The sequence below is a fragment of the Botrytis deweyae genome (assembly GCF_014898535.1).
Source record: "Botrytis deweyae strain B1 chromosome Unknown BDEW_011, whole genome shotgun sequence".
Classification (NCBI taxonomy): Eukaryota; Fungi; Ascomycota; class Leotiomycetes; order Helotiales; family Sclerotiniaceae; genus Botrytis; species Botrytis deweyae.
Window position 1 is genome coordinate 501,669 of NW_024066218.1, and position 21,189 is coordinate 522,857.

Here is a 21,189-nt window from a genome sequence, read left to right on the forward strand (position 1 = left end):
TACCGGCAAATCATGAACCCTAATTATTATATTCATACCTCTCACGCGATGCGACGGGCAGTTGATTTTCTCCATATAGAGCCTCTGTATACCTAGGTAGACAGTCTCTACTTGCTAGTACTTATTAAATCTGTCTTCCAACACATTCAAACTGCTGACATGTAATGAATCCTGGTTAAGGTCAATGACTATCTACCTACCTAGACTCCTAGGAAGGAAGGATATATGTACTAGCTCACTAGGTATGTCTATCTCTATGTGCCGGTACTTTTTAATGTTTACATGACATGACCACCCACTGGCACCGGCCCAAAACGATGGCGAGAAAAAAAAAGAAGCTAATGAAAAAAGTTGATAAGTCAGCATTAGCATCAGCATTAGCATCAGCATCAGCACCAACATCGACTTCTCTCCTTCTCCCCCTCTCCCCCTCTCCCCCTCTCCACTACCTGCCTGCCTACCTATGATAAGCCTACTAGGCATTTCTTTTATCCTTGATTATTCCATCGCCCTTTCCTAATTACCATCATATTACCTCCTTGTGCCTACCTACTTACCTAACCCATCTCTCAAACTTATTAAACTCTTCATACTCATTCTTCCCTCTTCTTTCTACTAGCCATCTATTCCATATTGTGTCTTTCCCCATTTATATTGGATTCCACATCACACACGAGATCTGAGATCTGTCAATCGGTCAATCGCATTCAGATACTACCTAGCACCTAGTACTAGCACGTACTAGTACACTAATTGCACTTCATCCGAGTAATTGTATTGTTCCTGTCTAGTCATACAATCATAACGAAATGAATTGATACATCTTCATTCCTGTACTCAAGACCTTTATCCATAAAACCTCCATGATTCATCATAATCCTTCACATTCATAATTGTCACAAATTATTAATCGCCATATCAAAATCTATACGACTCTCTATCTCTTGACCCCCCGGATTTTGCGGGGTTAGATCTCACTCTTCCCCTCTCCCCTCCCTGCGCATAGAAGATGGATCCATCCAAAAAGAAAAAGCCTGGAAAGGTCCGTATTGCGGATCACCTGCGAAAAAGAGCTCTGGTTTCTTGCGATCGTTGCAAAAGGCGTAGAGTGCGTTGCTCACGAAATGGAGAGGATCCCTGCCAGAATTGTGTGGAAGCCAGTGTAGAATGTAAATCCACCTTGCCCCGGAAGACTCGAATTTATGGAAGTGTCGAAACGCTTAGTATGCGATATCGCGTGCTGGATGCGATTGTCAAAGGAATCTTTCCCAATAGGGATACAAGTGATATCGACGTTCTATACGAGATTGCTGCGGAGCATAAGATAACGCTGCCTGACTTCACGGGAGACAATCTTACTACGCGCGATATACGCCTGGAGGAAGTTTTTGCACAAGTCCCAAAGGAATTGTCAGCGTCGCCAGCTTGTTCCGAGGGTAGCCAACGAACCTTGAAAGACGAGCCAACGCCAACAGAGAAATCTGTAACCTTACCCAGTTCGCCACAGGAAACACTGGTTCCCACACCTTCGGGGGGACAATCACATTTCATTGGACCATCTTCAAGTTTTGGTTTTGCCCTCAATCTTCGTGCGCTGGTAGGGTCGTATGCTCAAGTTCTTGAACCGAACAATCCAAGTATGAAGTTGATGATAAACTTCGCGACTTCAAAATGGAGCAAAGGTTTAGAGCCAAAGGCGGCCGAAGAAAAGCACACCGCCCCTGGACCAGCAGATCTCGAACGAGATTCTCAAGTATCTAGAAGCCGTCACGTGCTTCCGCTTGTCCCAGGCAAAGATCCATCAGAAAAAGAGCCTCTATCTTCACTTCTACCCGCTCGAGAAATCGCGGATGCCTTAGTTCAGTCGTTCTTTGAGCACGTTCACCCAGACTTTATGCTTTTTAGACGTCGCTCCTTTGAACAGCGCTACGAGAGCACGTGGAGCCAACTTGGTAATCAAGTACAAGATTTTGAACCCGGGTGGCTATGTTCTGTTCTCATGGTTCTAGTACTTGGAGCTCAAATTATCGAGCCACAGGATGATTTGTACCTGCAAATGATACACAATTATAAAGTATGGGTACAGTCGCGAGTGTCCCAACTCCAATATACCAGTACACTAGTCAATATTCAAGCTCTACTCCTTTTGCATATGTATTTACATAACATATCCGAACGTAATGCAGCTTGGACGATGCTAGGTGCAGTTCTAAGAATGGCTATGACTCTTGGAATGCACCGAGAAGGAGGTAACAAAAATCTCGATCCAGGCGAAATAGAGGTTCGACGCCGTGTGTGGTGGACAATTTACGTACTCGAACAGAGTTCATGCACGATACTGGGCAGACCCTCTTCTATCCGCGATAGGGAAGTCACCATTAAATACCCCAACGAAGATCTGCTTGATGGCAGTGCACATGTACCTATGGGATACATCGAGGAGTTGTGTCGCTTGACAAGGATAATGTCGCAAACTAGCAAGGTGATGTACCCCTCTAGCGTCATTTTATCCCCAGGCGATGAAGAACTCAGGATCAGTTGGGCCGATAGGTTGCTCTTGGAGTTGCAGGATTGGCGCGACCGCTTACCACCACACCTTCGCCTCGGACTTCAAGGAATTTCACGTGCCCACACGCGTGCGATTTATCTACTTCATCTTCAGTTCCATCTTGTACAGTCACTTGTTACTCGACCTTACGCGGTACGGAAAGCGATGCTGCAGGTAGCGCGGAAGAAAGGGAAACATGTTCGCGCTAACCATCTCGGTTCAAAAGAACACAAATTGAGTTACAAATGTGGCCTTTCATCCAAAGAAGCTCTTAAACTCATCCATCAACTTATCACTTTGAACCAATTCAATGGTGTAACCTGGATTGATCCTTACTATGTATATCACAGCGTGGCCGTTATCGCGTTGGAGTTCCTAGCGAAAGATGAGCCAGACAATGACGAAGACATCTCTCGCAGGAAGGCAGTCTTTGATATAAGGAACGCGATGGACAACATTCGTCTTTGTCCAGTCTTCGCTATGCTCACACAGGTATCTTTCCAATTTGCTCAAATTGTCGGCATAATCGATAACCATGTAACTACCGCACAATCTCAACACTACGACGCCTCGCAGATGCAGTCTCATGTTCAAGCCATCCCTGATATCGACATTGAATTCGAAAATCCTCAGCAGAGCAATATTGACAACGTCTTTGATTTAATTCTAGGGAATAACTTCAGTATTCCTTGGAAAGTTGGACCGGATTCCTTTACTCATAATCCACAAGTCTCGGCCCCGATGATGGAGTCATACATGAATCGTAGCGTGCCGGCTATGGATGAACAAGCTGCCGCCACAGCGATGCAGGGAATGCAATCACAGCAGCCATATGTAAGCTGGCCCACGGGTGGATACGGAGTGATGCCTACACATGCGCAGTATGGAAATGCATCGGCAAGTCCATCGCATATCAATAGCAATAACAACGGCAACGGTAACGGTCAATCGCATGCCCAGTATTCAAATTCAACAGCAGCCCCATCGCAGTTCCCAGTAATAGCACCATCGCATGTCAATAGTAATGGCAACGGCAACGGCCCCTCTCATGCGCAATACGTGAATCAACCAAACCCATCACATCTTCACAGTAATGGTAATGGTCACCCGCATGCGCAATATTCGAACTCCCATCCTGATTACGAGCATCGGAGGAACTGATCACTTTTCACGCATTGTATGTATATTGGTATCGAGGTGTTAAAAGTGGGTATACGCGTGGGAAATCAGGAGTCATGAGTTAAAGGGTGTGGAGGGTTTTACCATGTATAATTTGCCGGGAATTTGCGGGTTTTTTTGGAGTCTGGAGCCACTGGTAGGAGTCGAAAACCCGGATGCAAATTATGGATTTGGGGATTCGGAGTAACGATGATATTTTTGTGTAATAATTTGGGAAACGGGACGGACTGTAGAAATTCTGAGTTCTGGAAGAGAAGACTAGGAGGACAATGGTGCAATTATGCATGATGGTAGATGAACAGATGATGGAATCTGTTGGGGGTGGGAAATTGAAATGGGAATGGAGATTGGGAAGGGTTGATCCTACGGCTTCATCCATGTATATGTATATGTATATGTAGATACAAGCCCGCGTAGAAGTGTAAAAGTCAATAAATAATGTTTTTTTTGTATGTGGTGCTTTTGTATCTGTTGATTTCTAACTGGTGAACTTATGTACTAGCATTTCGGTATGATTTACACCATTCAATATTCTCCTGCTCCTTGCTCCCTCGCACAGACAGGCCTGGAGGCACAAATAAGTATTATTATTACCCAGCACGTAAGAAAAATCAACAGGGCAAATATATAATTATAAGTGTCAAAACGACGTCGAAGGAAATCTTGGACCTCGCTTCCGGTATCGTAGATAAAGAGAGAGAAGAGTATTCTCCCTTTCTTCTCTCCTCTCTTCTTCTCCCCTCACTGTTACAATCTCTCTCACTCCTCTCCCCCTATCAAAATACTCCCCCTCATCTCAAATAGCAAGAAGTGTCAATTTACAAGTAATGATATACAGCCAGCATACATATTTCAGTAGCGGATAAATAAAAGCTTGAATACAATCTCAATATGGAACTTGTAGAAGAGGTAAGAGGGTGTATGTCTTAAGATTGCACTGTATCTCTTTCATAGCATAGTTAATATGTGACGTGAGATCATGTATGGATTCTCTGTCTATGTGTCTATCTATACAGAGGTACTAAGATCGATTGCACGAAACGGATCGATAGTAAAGGTACACTAATAAAAGCAATCTTACAAGTACAAATACAAGTACCTCCACGATTCAAACGATGCCCGCTCCCCCTGCCCATCTAACAACCAATTCATCACACAGACCCACGCATTACCTCTCCCCTTCTTCTTGCTCTTCTTCCAGAACGCCTCCCCTCCCTTCCCCCATCACAACTTTCCCAACTCCCTTTCCAACCACTCGACAACCCCCGCATACCCACTCTGCCTCTTCCTCATCACCTCCAAAAAAGCGCCTAAACCCCACCTTCTCATCTCCCTTTTCGAAACCTCGCATTTGTAACCTGCATATTGATCTTTCTTACCGCTTTTCTCCTCTTCCCCACCATCATCCTCATCCTTTTCCAGAGCCCCCCCTTTCCCCCCAGCTTTTCCACTGCTCTTCTTTCCCCGTCTACTTAAACACCAGCCCAATTTAACTAGGTCCTCTACGGTCTTAATTACCAATGCACTTTTTGGTTTTTTGGCAACTGGCAAACATTTTATATATGCCATCATTTTCGTCGCACTTTCAACATAAGAAGTGTAGATATTTTTGCGTACCGTAGAGAGGGAATTGTGAGAAGTGTCGAGGTACATGGGGTGGGTTTGGAGGGTGAGGGAATCTATGGGTGTGTTAATTGTGTTTTTGAAGTTCAAGTTCAAGTGGAGAGCGAAGGCGGAAGCGAAAGCGAGCGTGGGGAAGCGGGGTGCAAAACGAAGGCGGCATTCAAACTAATAAAAGTCTTGAGGAGAAAATTGATAGCACTTGAGAACATCCAGAATTTCATTGAGATTCTTTCTGGAGCGCAAAAAGATGCAGCAGCAAAAACATACAACAGTGGGGATTCGCTGGTGGTCACCCACCCAACTACTAATCCACCGATCTGAAGCTTGTGTATGGCAGAGCGGACGGGATGCCCAATTCTCTTCAGTCTATGGTCGTATGTGACAGAGAGTGCTCTGTTTAGGTTTATATACATACCAATGCATTGCGACGTTCTGGCTTTGTGAAAAATGAGATCAGAAAATGATACTTACTGAGAACTTTCCGATGGAATGTCTTCCCCGGGATTCTTGAATATTCGACTGTGAGCGAATCTTGTATTACTTCTCAGCCATTAGTATCGAGGTCCATGATACTGATACGTTCAACGAGTAACTGAACCGGATCAAAACAAACTCACCTAAATCTTTCCTCCTATCCCTATCTCTTGCAATATTCAAAGTCTTCATATCCACCAAATTACCACAATAAGGAAACATTCTCTCACCCACCACCCTCTTTATTTTCTTACCGTTAATCATCACCTCGAAATTGGTAAGAGTCTTGTCCGGATTTACACCTACTCCGTACTCTGGTATTCCATCATGCATTATTTTCAGGAAGCGTTTCGCATGTGCAGGGTTGAGTGTTATAAGTAAGAAATCATCAATTAATCTCAGCAGCAGACTTTCCCCAGATTGTAGAAAAGATAGATGCTTGGCTTCGAGATCCGCATAGAAGTAATTACAAAGTAAAGAAGAAAGGACTGAACCCTGTGGAATTCCTTCTTTTTGACGGTAGAATTTCTTGCCAATCTTAACCATGTTTTGTAAAATGTGTTGAGTCAGAATTTGGAGAAGAGAGTCAGTATCACGGATTTGGTTGACGACATTTTCAACAAATATAGTGTTCTTCTTGCCAATGGCTATATCGTTTTCGAGGTCCTCATCAAAATTGTCGAGATGATGAAGGGATTTGGCGTGTGATTTCCATCTTCTGATGGGTTTATTTGGTGCATCGGGGTTGGTGGTATAGGCTTCTGTAGGTCGGATCTCAACATGTCTCGCGAACCTGTACTCTGATTCAGAAGGGACGGTAGCCATGAGCTTGATGACTGCAGCTTGAGGAATGGTATCGAATGCAGCCTGGACATCAACTTTGGCAAAGTAGAGAGGCTTTGTTGACGAGTTGAGAGATGCTTTGAAGGATTTGACCTTTTGATATAAATCGCCGACAGAGAAAAGAGTTGATCCAAGGCGACCTATATTGCTTGCCTACAGATGTTAGGTTTTGTAACGAGAAAAAACGACTGTAAATTACACTTACCTTCTCGTGGGTGAGTACATTGTGAACAGGTGCTAACACACTATTAATACTGGCACCTAGCAGACGCTTATCACCTTTCCGCATTGCTCTTCTCCTTAGATTCATAATTGGTCGCACGCCAGTCTCCTTAGGTATCAGTCGCATCTGACTAAAGCCTAAGGCTCGCGAACCAAGTATCTGCTGAGCCTCTCCCAATTTTACTTCCTCAAACATTTTCGACTTCAATGAAGCCAGAGCAGGCTCAGCCACAGCTTTCCAGACATCATGTCGAAAGAAGAAGAGTCGCTGACGATGAATGTTCGACTCAGTGACATGAAAGTTCGAACGAACCAACGGGATAAGAACTGAATCAAATAAATAGTATATAAATTCAAGGAATATTTCGCGTCGTTTATTGAAATCAGTTAGTGACAATTTTTGGTTTGAAGTATTTGCTGCTCCCAACCATTCAATCTCGGCAATCTAGTGGACATTAACAAAATGGAATCCGATCATGACACAAAATTTACCTTGAATCCCTGAGTAACTTCGTGAAGTGACAAAGCCTCAAATCTTCTCAGTCTAATAAAGTTATCCACATTCTTTTGGAAGATGCCCTCGTTATGTACCTGCACATCTCCCGTGCCCCAGAATTCGCGCGGTACGATGTTTCGAAGCACGGCACGACAGAAAGCAGATACATGAGCACCAGAACTTGCATGGTCCATCAAGGTTGATCTTCGGGCTGGAATTGAGGGGGCACTCGATAGAAATGTGTTGGAGACACGGCTTTTCCCAGAAGATTGGCTTTCGAATGACGTCGAATTAGAAGAACGCTTTTCTTTCGTGTCCTCTACGCCGCCATCTTGACTCTTCCGATTCTGCAAGTGTTAATAGAAGCCACAGAATTTCGATTCGGAGACTAACCGGGCAATAATACTCTAACAAGCTATTGTATGAGCACCTAGAGTGCAGGATTTGGAATTTTTTAACCAGATCCCTGGCTGTTCCACGAAGCCTTTTGGGGATTTTGATGGCCTTTGCGTCAGGATATATGGAATCAATTTCTTCTTCACGTAAAGTGTAATCTTTGAATGGCTGAACAGTTTCTCGATTGTCAACTTCTGAAGTAAAGACATTGTGAAGGCCGAACTGCCTGGGGAATATGTACATTAGAATTTGGGTAATATTTTCCTCGGGCCGTCGACGACTAAGCATGGCGCCACTTCCATCATTGACTTGACATGGAAATCTGTTCAAAACGTCTGCGTAGAACAATCAATTAATTTGAATCTAAGCTACTAGCTCAAGGGTAACCTACGGATGTGCCTAAAACCAAATTGAACCTCACCCTTTGCATTCAAAGCAGCTTTTGCGTAAAGCATGCGATTTCTTACAAAATTGATCTCCGCTGGATTATGTAAGACAACTGGTTGCTGGCTTTTGCTTGAAGGGCTGTCTGTCTCAGATAACTTTCCATGGGGTTTTGCAGTTGTGATAGGTGAGAGTTCACTTAAAGGCTGACCTGTTTGTAGTCGTCAGTCAAGATTTAACAAATCAGACGCAGTTTGAAACCTACCACTGAGTTGGTGATAGCTACCATGTGCATTCTCTATCTGAACAAAAACACCACAATCAAGAATTAAATCACACATGACACGTTCTCCAGCTTTCCCTAGCAGAGCAAGAACATGAGGCCATGGCCAGGCTTTCATAGCTGTCACATGACTATTGGGATACATTGAATTGACTCCTGGAATCGAAGTTCTAAAGTTTTCATCCCTATTGACAGAATGAGAACTGATATCTTTACGATATCCTTGACAAAGTAAGTGTTGCAGTCTTCCATTTGATGATTTTGACTTTGAAAATAGTAACCAAATAACAAAATCAACAATCTGTTGAGATGTTAGTCGTCCGAGACAAGAACATTCCGGAAGAAAGATTATTGATAAACACCCACCTCTGATTGAGAGTAAACATCATTACCACTTGAATTTGCAATAGTTGATACAGAAATGTCTCCTTTCTGTGAGAAAGAAACCCACTCTTTCAACCTATTTTCTTGAGAAAGTTCATGATTCAATGACACACCTATCAACGTGCCATCAAGAAAGTCACCTAACAAATGATCTTCATCTTCCTCCTCATGATCATCACCCTGATCTTCAATGTTTGTTGAAAGCTTGTGGCCCACTGACAACAACTTCTTTCTCCTAACCTTGGAGGATACTGGAAGCTTTGATAGTAAATAATCACGAAGACATAAGACGTTGGGATAGTATTTAGCCAACAAAGTTTGCTTTACCGGAGGATCCTTTCTGTGGGTGTCTCCAGAGGCCTTTTGACGTTTATTGAGATCTGTAAGGCCAGTGCCATTATCAGTATCAGTTCCTGTGACAGCATGACTTCTCTTTCTCTTTCTAGCCATGCTAAAGCAATTGCTTTTGTTGATTCTTGATCTCGGGTAAAGCACACTAGGGAGTATTTCCTAAATGGATTGATTGTCTTAGCGTTGGGCTGTCTGTGATGGACAATGATGACCCAGATGATGACCCATAGGCGTGATGTCGATCTTCAAGCAAGATCGATACAGCAACCTTGGAAGATTGCTAGGTAGTTCTATGCAGCCTGTTCTATGCAGCCTTGTCAAAGTTACGAGGCTGTAGATCAGATTGCATTATTGACTTTAATTTTGGAAAGTCAATAATACAGTATTTATTCCTTTGCTTCCTTCCTTTCACAACGAATACGAGAACACAGCATATGATTGAAGTTTCAATTTATAAATAGGTATATGAAGTAAGGGGTATCGATGATTGTGAAAAAGTAAGGAGTTGTTTCAATTACATTGAGCCAGACAAAGTCGGAACAGAGAAAAGGAAAAGAAAGTCCGGAAGCACGGCCTTTTAACAAAGATATACTAGACTAGGAGACTAGGTAGTAGTTATTCAGCCATTCATTGGTTGAATGTTGATATCGAATCTAGAATTGAGGATATCGATAACCGATAAGACTTTGAGGTGATATTGATAGGAGAACAGCCTCGAGCCATATAACACAACAAAACCAGAAGCATGAAAAGGGCATCAAGTGGAAGATGAAGATGAAGTACCCGATTGGTGTTCATACACCAACCTTGGCTTCTTTTCTACTGCAAGTAGGCCCTCGGTGATTCTTGGAGAAGTCATTCATTGATGGATGGATGATACCTATTGATTTAGGCTCGGCTACTGCTGGCTTAGAAGTAAGACTTTGCGATGTCAAATCCAAAATGAAGCAAACCTTCCAGGGTTCTGACAATCCGATTCTTTCTTGAGGTGGTCTTTGTTTACCTAGTTCACCTACCCAGACAGCTAGATACTATTTTAGAGTCCGGCTTGACTGATTGTCAAACTTTGAAGCACAATAGACCTGTGAACTCCCCGTCACCGTCACCGAGTCAGAGACTTGTAGTCAATATCAATATTGACATTTGCTTTTTCCTTCCAGTGTCAAGGTTTGAGGCGATAATGCTATGGATTCCAAGGTTATTCAATATAGATACAGTGGCTGAAGGAGACCGACCAGTTGCTTCTTCACCTAGTGTCTAATCTCTGATCGAGTAGAATAGATGGCAAAGCATTCAATCTAAAACCTTCACTCACATTGTTGATTTGTCACAAGTATTCGTTATAAATTATGGTTGTACATACCATCAAATTGAAATGCAAGTATAGGCCAAAAGTCGACGGTATCACAAGCAATCGCAGCCAATACCAGACAGTGTATATATTGCCAGGAAACTCTGGAAGGGAAACACGAAACAAACGGCAGCGGCAGAAGGGGACCTTATTAGATACCCAGGAGTGATCAATCAAAATCCATCCATGACCGTGAGAGTTGAAACTGTGCAAAAAGCTTTCCTTGACTCAATGAAATTCATTACCCTTGAGCTTTTCCACCTGTCCCATAAAGTGAATTCTTCCGAACCCGGTATTAGATGGCCATAGTTGACCCAAATTGCCTCAATGGCTGATGTGTGTGATGATTTCGATTGATTGATTACCTTGTCACTGTCATTTGCTGAAGATATACACAGCACACCACACCAGGTACACTACACCACACCACACCACACCACATTACTTTACTTTACCAGTATTGTGCTTTTGTACCTTTTCATATTGTCGGGTAGAAATACTGACGACCTACCTACCTAGTAGATCACTTCAAAGTTATCATACATACTAGGTGTAGGTAGTAGTAACCTTTTCGTCTTTTATTGCACAACCACTCACACTTAATTCTTCTCTCTCTCACTCTCTCACTCTCTCTCACACACCCGCTCACCCTTTCACCCTCTTAAAACTCGAAAAGCAACAACTTTCCAGACTGTGTGGAGAAAAATCATTAAAGCTCTCTAACCCCCAACTACTACCGGTAAACCTCTAACCCATAATAACCGATCGCGCTCCATTCAATTGCATCCAATTGCATAACAAAACCACGCTACCTTTTACCGTCTCTAACTTTCTCTCCCGCATTATACTGAAAGTATACCCAACTCTTGTCCTATGATTCTTCCGTCCAACCTACTGCCACATACATTCAATTTTCTCCCTCGTGCGCCCAGAGCTCAAGGATAAGGTTGGTTGCTCAAGTCAAATCCATCGAATCAGCTACAAGTATTCCAAGGGCCATTCAACTTCTGCCACAATTGTATGGATCATCAATAAACAATCACAGCATTACCACCGCTCACACTTAGAGCACGAGCTTCAACAGATGTTGAGGCACAATGGAGGATGGATTTCAAGATGACCAGAATTTTTATTCTAGGTCTTTTCCCCAGTCAGAAGCTCAGTCCCCAGCGCAATCCCAATCTCAATCCCAGTACTCGTCGGATTTGACTTCACAACACCGGCAAATACCTTCTCCTACCACTTGCGAATCTCCTCACTTTTCCCAAAGATTTGACTTCGATCCGGCCCCCCCTCACCCTCCTAAACTCCCTCTTCTTACGACCTCGAATCTACAATTACAAACTACCAACACGAATGGTTACATGAATACTTCCGATGATGGTGGTGAACCAGATGACTTCTACCGAGATTATCAACCTCCCCAACAGACAAACAGCCCGCCAGATCAGTTGTTAGATATGGCTGCTACAACAACAGATGTTAGGCCGGCTTCTTCCACAATGCGATCAAGTAATACCAGCAGTTCACCAAAACAAACTCCTTCTACTTCGAGAACTACAACGCGACCACCCTTCGGCTCGAATCTATCGCATGCTGAAAGCAATCAAAAGCAATCAGCCAAATCACTAGTCAATGGATATGGAAAAGCATCACAAAAACCAAGCGTGAAGGATCTCTTGAAGCGCTTCGATCAGAACAATGATCAGTCCCTTCCCATGCCGCGGAAACCAGTGGTACGAACAAAAGATAGTGCTGGGATCAGTTCCGGATATATGAGAGATCGATCGAATCCATACACTGCCCGCGTGGCTAGTAACCCAGGACCTATAACTACGAGTGCGTCATTAAGGGCAAGTAATACTACGAGGGAGCCGGGATCAACCAGAGTTAAATCGCCTCCATCCAGTACAAGAGCAATGCAACGACCAAGATTTGCGACGGAAGACCAACATTCAAGTAATGCTTCTTTGGGTTCCGCCCGCAGCATGCGTACGAGGAATACATCAAGTACCAAAGCCAGTTCAACTTCGAAGTCAATGAACAATCTTTCGCCATCATCTCAATCTCAACCACCACCTGCGGTGCCGGAGAAGCGTCCTCTATTTGGAGAAATTTCAAATTTAAGTCAAGGTACATTTGAAGCTGGTTACGGTATTCCAACGACTACAAGAAGGACATCTGAATCAGGGCTACCTTCGGCCATCTTTACTGAGCAACGTAGTCGCACGGATGCCGACATTTCTCCAACTTCGCCAACAGCCTGGTATTTGGGAGTAACGCCGTCGCTCGGTGACGTAGAACCAAATAAGCCGCGAAGATCAGGTCACAATCGTGCCCATAGTGACTTTGCAGACACCAAGGTAAATACTATGCATAATGTCAACCGCTCTTCTTTTCTATTACCAGAATCCCCAGTCAATGCCAAGGATTCAGGTCCAAACACTGCGCCGGATTCTTCTCATGTAGAAGCTGAGGGTGGATCCGATCTTCAGCCAGCAAAGCTGTCATCTCGACTCCCTATTGCACTCAAACGCTCGAGTACTCAGTCAGATAGATCAAGTTCCCCATCAACGCGTGCTAGTTCTCCTCTGACTGGCAAACGCCCGCTCCATGGAAAGCTTCCTCGAGAACATCGACCATGGAGTCCTGCGGGACGCTCGATGACATCAGCAACTCGTTCTGTACCTCCTAACAGCCGTGCCAAGACACGTAGCCCAGACAAAGTCTCTAGCAGTGGTAGCTTGAAAGCTTATATTTCCGCACCGCCCGCAAAAAACTCCCCGCCTCTACGAAGTTCACGTCCTCGGCAACCTGTTTCTGCAGCAACAACCGCTAGTTCAAGACAAAAGGCAGTGGATGGATCGGCATCGCCACATGACACAAGAGCTGGGATTAAAGTGACTAAAGCCGGCGGAACTTCTGAGACGAAAGGACGTAAGACAATAACGACAGAACCAGTTAACTATGCAGCACGGCGGGCACAAATTACACGTGCATACACTAAGTCAATCCATGAATCTGAATTGCAGAAGATTCGAGCATCTCACACACACCATGCCAACGAACATAGTCCTCAAGCCACAAACGGTGACGAAAGCTCCAAGTCTGAACATGCGACTACCTCTACGAATGGAGATCAGATACCAGATATGCCATCACTAGGGCCCGAATCATTACAGATCTTGACAAGCTTCGATCCACAAATTTCCCCGCCACCTGTTGAGCATCAGATTGTAATGGATCAAGATTCGCCAACTTTGGGTGTCACTAACGGCATGCCCGGAGCATTTATTGAAGAGGATGTACCAATGTCCGCAATTTCAAATATCTCTGCCACGACTTTTATTGAAAATGAAGCGCAGACAGAAGGTGCCCGTCTTGCTCGTATCCCGTCTATAAAGCTTGCGGATTCAGTTGCAGTGCCTGCTCAAGTACTTAAAGTAGATGATGTGACTCCTGAGGATCGAGCAAAGATCACAGCGGACTCTTTAGGAGTTTCTATCGAGGCCACTTCAATAGGATATACTCCGAAGGAGGATTTCAGTGAAGCATTACCAGAGTCCATTGATCATGATTTGACATCAGAAGCCTCTGAAAGTCCATCAAATGCCATCACCTATGATGAGCAAGCCAAAGTCACTGTTACAGAACTCCCAAGCGCGAGGACCTTGGTATCAGAAATTTTCAATTCGGACTCCATGTATCACATGGATTTCGAAGTAGCTGCTCCTGCGAGTATCAACCATGGTGATGTTCAGCCTACCGGTTTGGGTTTATACGATGAGAATTCTCAGCAGCTGGTAGATATTCCCATCAGAATCGAAGAAGACACGGACAGATCCCAGTTACACCTAGAATCAGATACAATTTCCGTGGAAGGTCCCAGACTAGAATTACCAGCTTTGCGTACCGCCCTTGCCGAGTCCCTATCGCCACTAGAGAACGATAGACAACCGGATTTGTACACTCCCACAGATATCGAGTATGAAAGTTCTGATGACATTGGCGCGGGAAACACCGGGAATACGAGTGAACAAGAAGACTTGTACGGACCATCTTATGACCAGAATCGTGAGTTATATCTTACATCTGACGCCTACCACCGTGAAAACCGACATTCTGCTTGGACCGATTTCTCAGTTGCCACAGCAGATGATCCAGCCCCCCAAGACGAGAATCAGAGGTGGATAAACACGAAGATCTCGCTTCCTGAACTACAGAAAGCTCCTACACCGCCCCCCAAATTGCCTCCTTCTCCCGGGCCACTTAGGCCGATCGAGGACACAAGTTCCATGAATTCTTCTAGGCTCGAACTACCTCCATTGACATCCCACAACGGATTCGGCCTTGGATTTGACCCGGACACCATCTATAGCGTTCCAACTGTCCCAGTATGGTCTAACCTCACTCCTCCACTAATTTCAGAGCATACTTCTCGGAAAGATGCAATCGCTAAATTAGGTCCTCCTACTCGTACACCCCCTCCTCCTGCTATGCAAGACAGTCGTCCACAATCGGGCACCGATCAAACAAGCCAAAACACTACTAGCCAACATACTGAATCCAGACGCCCAAGCGATGACTTGGTTTCGCCGCGGCCTTCACTTTCTACACCTTCCATTTCCACTCCTAGATCAAGCATGCAAATATCTCAGGAAGATGTATCTTTAAGCAATGGCTACCCCGCCCCTAAAGCTCCCCTGCTCCCTCTCACAGAGGAAGAGCAAGCAATTGCCAAGAAAAAAAGCGCACGCCTATTTACTCGGAGAAAGATTATCGAGGAAATAATTGATACAGAGTCCGCTTATCTGAAAGACATGAATGTAGTTGAGGAAATCTACAAAGGTACAGCAGAAGCATGCCCAAAATTGGACTTTGGCGATATCAAAACCATATTCAGAAATACAGATGAGATTATAGCTTTCTCAACAACTCTGCTGGATGACCTGAAGAAAGCTGGGGCAGCTGTCTACACTTCCAAGGCTCGCGCCAGACAAAGTAAAGCTACATCCACAACGACTACTGCGGCAAATACCCCTGCATCGCTGGGTCCAAACGACAGTAGCTCAGATCCTCCAGAATCCAATGATTTCAATGAAGAAAGGGACCGAAAGACCTATATTGGTTATACATTTGGCAAACATCTCAGGAGAATGCAAGAGGTCTACACAGAATTTTTGAAAAACAGCGAATTGGCAGCAGACCGCTTGAGGATATTGTCAGCGGACCCTGCGGTTAATGTATGGCTTATTGAATGCAACAATGTCGCAAAGGATTTAACGGCTGCTTGGGATCTCGACGCTCTGATGGTCAAACCAGTCCAACGGGTCACTCGATACCAGCTATTAATCGACAATCTCGTGAGACATACAGCTGAAGATCACCCAGATTTCAATGCTCTTTCGATTGCAGCTCGAGAAACATTGAATTTATTGCAGACTATTGACAAGCTCAAGGAACGTATTTCAGTCGTCGGGAAGATTGTCGGTCGAAAACGCAAGGAATCAGAAGTCCGCCTTGGAATTGCCAAGGCATTTGGTCGACGATCAGAGAAGCTGACTTCTAACGTGGTTCGGCCCCATGACGATGAAGTGTTTGTCAAGTTGCATGAAAAGTTTGGTCATGATTACCTACGACTGCAAGTAGTAATGCGTGATGTTGAATACTACACTCGACAGGTCGCTACTTGGGTCAACGATTTTCTTAGATTTCTTTCTGCCATGGAAATAATCATGCGACACAGCCCTTCTTCACACCCAGAAATGGAAGCTCGATGGACTCAGTTTAACCTTTCCATGAGAGATATGGGGAGTGTTGCTTTGGAAAGCCATGTAAGCATTTTTCTATGATCTAGGAAGTTATCAACGCTAATATAAAACAGGTGGGACAAATCCGAAAGGAAGTTATTGAGCCAATCGAAGCTGTGATTCGGTTATATTCTGGGCCTACTGAATTCATGAAGAAACGTGCGAAAAGGCGCGTAGATTATGAAAAGCTGATGGCTGTCAAAGCCAATGGCAAGAAGCCTGACGAAAAGCTTCAATTGCTAGCCAAAGAATACGATGCTCTGAATGAAACGTTGAAGACGGATATGCCCCGGCTCTCAGTATTAACGGCGCAGGTAGGACAAACAATTCTCGCCAAACTTATCTTCAGTCAAACAGCTTGGTACTACATCTGGCAAGAGAAGGTCAAGACTGTGTTGGATGCTAACCAAATACCAATGAACGAGAATGACATCTTACAATCATTTGAGCGGGATTACAAGTATGTGCTCGCACAAACCCAAGAGCTTCGCCTCATCAATGGTACACTCGAGGTGGATTGCTTTTTGGACAAATTAGATTCGACCCCCGTTACCAGCATCAAAGATAACGAATCGATAAAAACAAAAGGTCGACTATCTGATTCGTCCGCTCGTCCACGACTTCTGTCCTTGGCAGCTCCACATGATACATCTCCATGTCTACCGACTCCAGATTTTGCAAAGCGACATAGTGGTCAATTTTCATTCTCGCCAATTATGGCAAATGGCCCTGGCTTCCCGGCGCATGCTCCATATCAACCAGCAGCTTACTCTGTAGGACATTCTCGTGCTGGCTCGGGCTCTCCTGCGACGCCAGATGCGAATGCCCCTCGTCTTTATGGTTCTACCAGACCATCAACATCACGTAGCATTACTTCGGATAATGGTGGCGTAGCAAGGATTAGCACAGACCTGGGACATCGTAGGGAATCAAGTTCCACTCAAGCATCTGCATCATACATGGTAGATGGTCCCCTTCGCGATCAACGACCGTTCTCAGGCATTTTCCATTCGGCAATGCCTTTACCCGATGGCCCTGAGGATAGCGTTCGATCCTCGAGAGCCTCCTCAGTGGATCGTGCCCATGGAAGTCGGTACAATGTCATCTACCTGGCAGCAAGCTTATTTGAATTTAATATTGCAGCAACTAAGACGGAAGCTGGTTACCCTTATCTAACCTACTCACCCGGTGAAGTAAGTTGACAATTGTATCTGGCATTTCTCGTTATAAGCTAACTTATTTTTAGATCTTTGATGTCATTGGTGAGAAGGGCGAGCTCTGGTTGGCTAAAAATCAAGATGATGGCTCTGATCAAGTTGGCTGGATCTGGAGTAAGCACTTTGCTCGTCTCGCCATGGATTGATGAGCCAGCATCTGCCCCTTTCAACGTGTACTATTCCTTTTCTTTTTGGTTCTTCTAGCAACAACGCATCCTTGATTTGGCGTTGAAGCACTTATCTGTACTCGTTTTCCGAAATAATTTTCGACAGAAAAGCAACAATTTACGAGGGCTATCGGCGTAAAGAGGGCGGTGTCTTAAATTCAAGCTTCATGATAGGACATGATCCTATTGGGTCATTTCATTTGTTTTGCCTGACTACAGCTAGTTTCTGGCATACACAATTCGGGTCTGGATGGAAAGGAGGGGCGTTCTTGATTTAGGGATGGGCGTTCAGATAAGCCTGAGTTATTCATTCATTTGACCTTTTTCTTTTCTTTTTCTTTTTTTGATCTCTAAAGTCGATGAGATTGTTTTTAGAGTGTCTATTATGGAGCGATTCGTTATGAGGGATGGAATGGAACCACACATGCAGCGTATTTTCCTTTTTTTACTTTTCCGAAAATTTCCAAATGTTTAGGCCGCAGGTTTGGGTTGTTAATATAGCTGGATGGGATTTTCGCAGAACTCATGATTGTATGCATGAGGTGATGATGACTCTGGTTTGTTGGAGTTAGTCTTGGTTTTAGTTTCAGTTGTTGAATATACCAGGGGAGCAAGAGCATGTGAGAAAGAAGAAGAGGAAAGAGGTCAACAGAACATGGGCTGGATGATAAGGGGAAGGAAAAGTGGATGAGGAGAGGAGAGGAGAGAATGGAGGAAATGGACTTGACTTCTTATTCTCAGATAGGAAACTTTTTTTTTTGTCATTTGTTTGGTTTGGGGTTTGGGACAGAGGAGAGATGGGAAAGGGGATGAATCGCTTTTCTATTTTTCAAAGGAAAGGCAAAGCGCAAAGGAAGATGAAAGACACGGGGTGGATGGAAAGATGGATGGATACCCCAGGATCATTATGTATGTGTGAAGGAGTTATTGAATTGTCTGTGTAGGAAATTTTCGGTTTTTTTCTTCTTCTTCTCATCTAAGAAAGTGTGGAGATGCGGATGTGCAATCGATGCATTGCGTTGCGTAAGAGAGGAGAGAAGTAAGGGGGGGAAATGAATGGGGAGAGGAGGGAAATGAAATCATACTGGTCAAATTCTAGGAATGGGATGTGAGGAATGATATCAGAAGTAGTGTGGAATGAAAATAAGTGAATTCCTTTAAAACGAAATTTTGATTAGGCTATGATTAAATGCGTGATTTGCGTGACATGTCTCGTCGTGTGAGCAATTAAACACCAAACGTAGAAAGAATGTACTAGTAGGATGATGCAAGGACGGCTTCTCAGAAGCGCGTCCCCTTGTTCTTGACTGCGTCTCTCCGTGCCTATCATGATATAGAATCTCGTAATAAAATACATGTAAATCTTGTTCGCTCTACTCTTGCACCGAATCTCTCCATTTTAAAATCTCCCCATTCTAAAGAAGAAAAACTTTTTATAGAGATTCATCCATCGCTCATACGGACATCTCAAATGGAAATGAAGTGAAGGTCTAGGTCTCGCTTGATCAAAAGGAGTATCCGAAATGCACCAAACGCCTCGCCAAATGCTATATTAATTTTGTGTTGTAACGCAACGTAATGCATGCTAGAAAGATTCGAATGTTGGATCGTGCTCCCTGGTATGGGGTTATGGGATTAACCATGTTTTGTGTCTAGGTTCCCGACGAAATCGGCAACGGCTTCGAAATACCCAATCTCAACCACACTCGAATTGTGGTCACCGCTCGGGAGAGGCTTCCATACTTTGGTGGGGGATTGGCAGATCTCGAAGAGACGGCGCATGTGGCTAGGTCTGTGACGGGGGAGTTAGTGGAAAGGTGTGGAATAGAGTAGTTTTGCGGTATTGGTATGGGTTGGGTTGAGGTAGTCAGACAAAAAGTTCTCGTATTGTGTAATCTGGTCCCAGAAGGGAGGTCATGTTTTGTGGATGGAAATTGGGTCATCATTCTAGAGGATGGTGTGTGGGAGGAAGAAAGGAGAGGAAGAAGACGTACGGTACAATCTCATCCAGGAGACCGCTCATGAAGAGAATTGGGACTTCGGTAATGGTAGGTAGATATGTGTCTGATGGCCAGACTTGATGGCACAGATAGGCGAGATATCTGGCTGGTGGAATAACACTACGGCGTGTTAGTATTTGAATATAGCTGTGTGGTGGATGTAATCGTACGATGGAATCAACTTTCTCATGGATAGAAAAGTATTTTCCAAAATTAGGCCCACTAATCTTTCGTCGTGTTGATTTTTTGCTACTAGTTGTATTGATACCGCACCCCCAAGACTTTGACCGTAGATGACAATATCATTATCTCTCGTCTCTGCTCTCTTGCGAAGATAGTCGAAACCGGTCTGAGCATCTATCATGAGACCCTTCTCGTCCGGTGATCCAGTCGAGAGACCATAACCCCGGTATTCCAACATCAAGACACTACATCCTACCATGTTTATGAATCGTCTCGCGATAGGTATTCGATGACCAATGTTTCCGGCATTGCCGTGAAACATGAGGATTGTGACATTCTTTCTCTTCCTCGTCAGCGGTGCTCGAATGTAGAAGGCTGAAAGCTTTTCCCCATCAGGTGTAGGGATCACCAACTCCTCGAAATCCGAGATGCCGAATTGTGAGGGTCGTGGAACTTCGGTGCGGGCCGCATTTGGGATGGAACTTGGATAAATCAAGGACCTGAGGGTTGAAGAAACATGTTGATCAGTATTTTATTGAATGGTAACATGGTTTCAGGCAGTTGTGAATGGGTGCGCGATGTGGTGTGTGGTGTGTGATGTGAAGATGAAAGAAGAAGAAGAAGAAGAAGAAGAAGAAAAAAAGGTGAGGGGGTTTTGTAGAGTGGAGGGGGAAAATATACTTTTGCTTGAAGTAGAGAAGAGAACTTAGTAAAAAAGTTATACCCTGCAATTATTCGTAAGTACGAGGACAATGGATGAAAAACAAGCGTGGCCCAGTAGAGCACCAAATATCCTTCAAAAACGAAGATGGATTGGAATTGTGTGAAAGAAAATGTACCGAAGACACAAGGACAGGAAATTTGAGGTAACCTGCGATAGAACTGGTAACAGTAGTTACCTGTTCAATATAACCTCCACCAGATGAATCTTGTGTCGACATCTTCATGTATTTTAATAAGGGGGAGAGTAGTGGGAGGAGGTAGGTAGGGTGGGAATGCGTTTTCTCAAAGACCAAGAATGGACAAATCTCTTCCTCCAATGGAAATGAGAAGAGTTGTGACGATGAATTAAATTGAGATTGAAATTGGAATTGTCAGTAGCAGAAGTAACACATGTTATAGTCTTGGTGTAATTGGTAGATGGATCTGGATCTCCTTGGGATTTGATGTTTTGATGTTTTGATAGTACTTTGGAGTGAGTGAGGGCTCGAGTGTGGATTGATTGATGGATGGATGGATGGATGGATGGATAGATGATGGATGTGTTTCATGAATAAA

The 21,189-nt window shown here is 44.1% G+C and overlaps 4 protein-coding genes across 4 annotated transcripts; 2 read left to right on the forward strand and 2 right to left on the reverse strand.

The window, feature by feature from the left end:
* Window positions 1–1,009: 1,009 nt before the first annotated feature.
* On the forward strand, window positions 1,010–3,709 carry EAE98_005618 (uncharacterized protein; the record flags this gene model as incomplete). The annotated part of the gene is made up of 1 exon (XM_038953240.1): window positions 1,010–3,709. The coding sequence occupies one exon, from the start codon at window positions 1,010–1,012 to the stop codon at window positions 3,707–3,709; it is 2,700 nt and encodes an 899-aa protein (XP_038810341.1).
* A 1,242-nt stretch (window positions 3,710–4,951) lies between these two features.
* On the reverse strand, window positions 4,952–9,282 carry EAE98_005619 (uncharacterized protein; the record flags this gene model as incomplete). Its single annotated transcript, XM_038953241.1, has 9 exons — window positions 4,952–5,406; window positions 5,822–5,890; window positions 5,968–6,820; window positions 6,873–7,334; window positions 7,382–7,732; window positions 7,779–8,116; window positions 8,173–8,376; window positions 8,431–8,749; window positions 8,815–9,282. The coding sequence occupies 9 exons, from the start codon at window positions 9,280–9,282 to the stop codon at window positions 4,952–4,954; spliced, it is 3,519 nt and encodes a 1,172-aa protein (XP_038810342.1).
* Window positions 9,283–11,106: 1,824 nt separating this feature from the next.
* On the forward strand, window positions 11,107–18,869 carry EAE98_005620 (uncharacterized protein). The gene is made up of 3 exons (XM_038953242.1): window positions 11,107–16,368; window positions 16,419–17,537; window positions 17,591–18,869. Exons 1-3 carry the CDS (start codon window positions 11,632–11,634, stop codon window positions 17,705–17,707), a joined length of 5,973 nt encoding a protein of 1,990 aa, XP_038810343.1. The 5' UTR covers window positions 11,107–11,631; the 3' UTR covers window positions 17,708–18,869.
* Window positions 18,870–19,363: 494 nt separating this feature from the next.
* EAE98_005621 (uncharacterized protein) lies at window positions 19,364–20,852 on the reverse strand (the record flags this gene model as incomplete). Its single annotated transcript, XM_038953243.1, has 5 exons — window positions 19,364–19,520; window positions 19,723–19,848; window positions 19,899–20,411; window positions 20,593–20,636; window positions 20,751–20,852. 5 exons carry the CDS (start codon window positions 20,850–20,852, stop codon window positions 19,364–19,366), a joined length of 942 nt encoding a protein of 313 aa, XP_038810344.1.
* Between the last annotated feature and the right edge of the window lie 337 nt (window positions 20,853–21,189).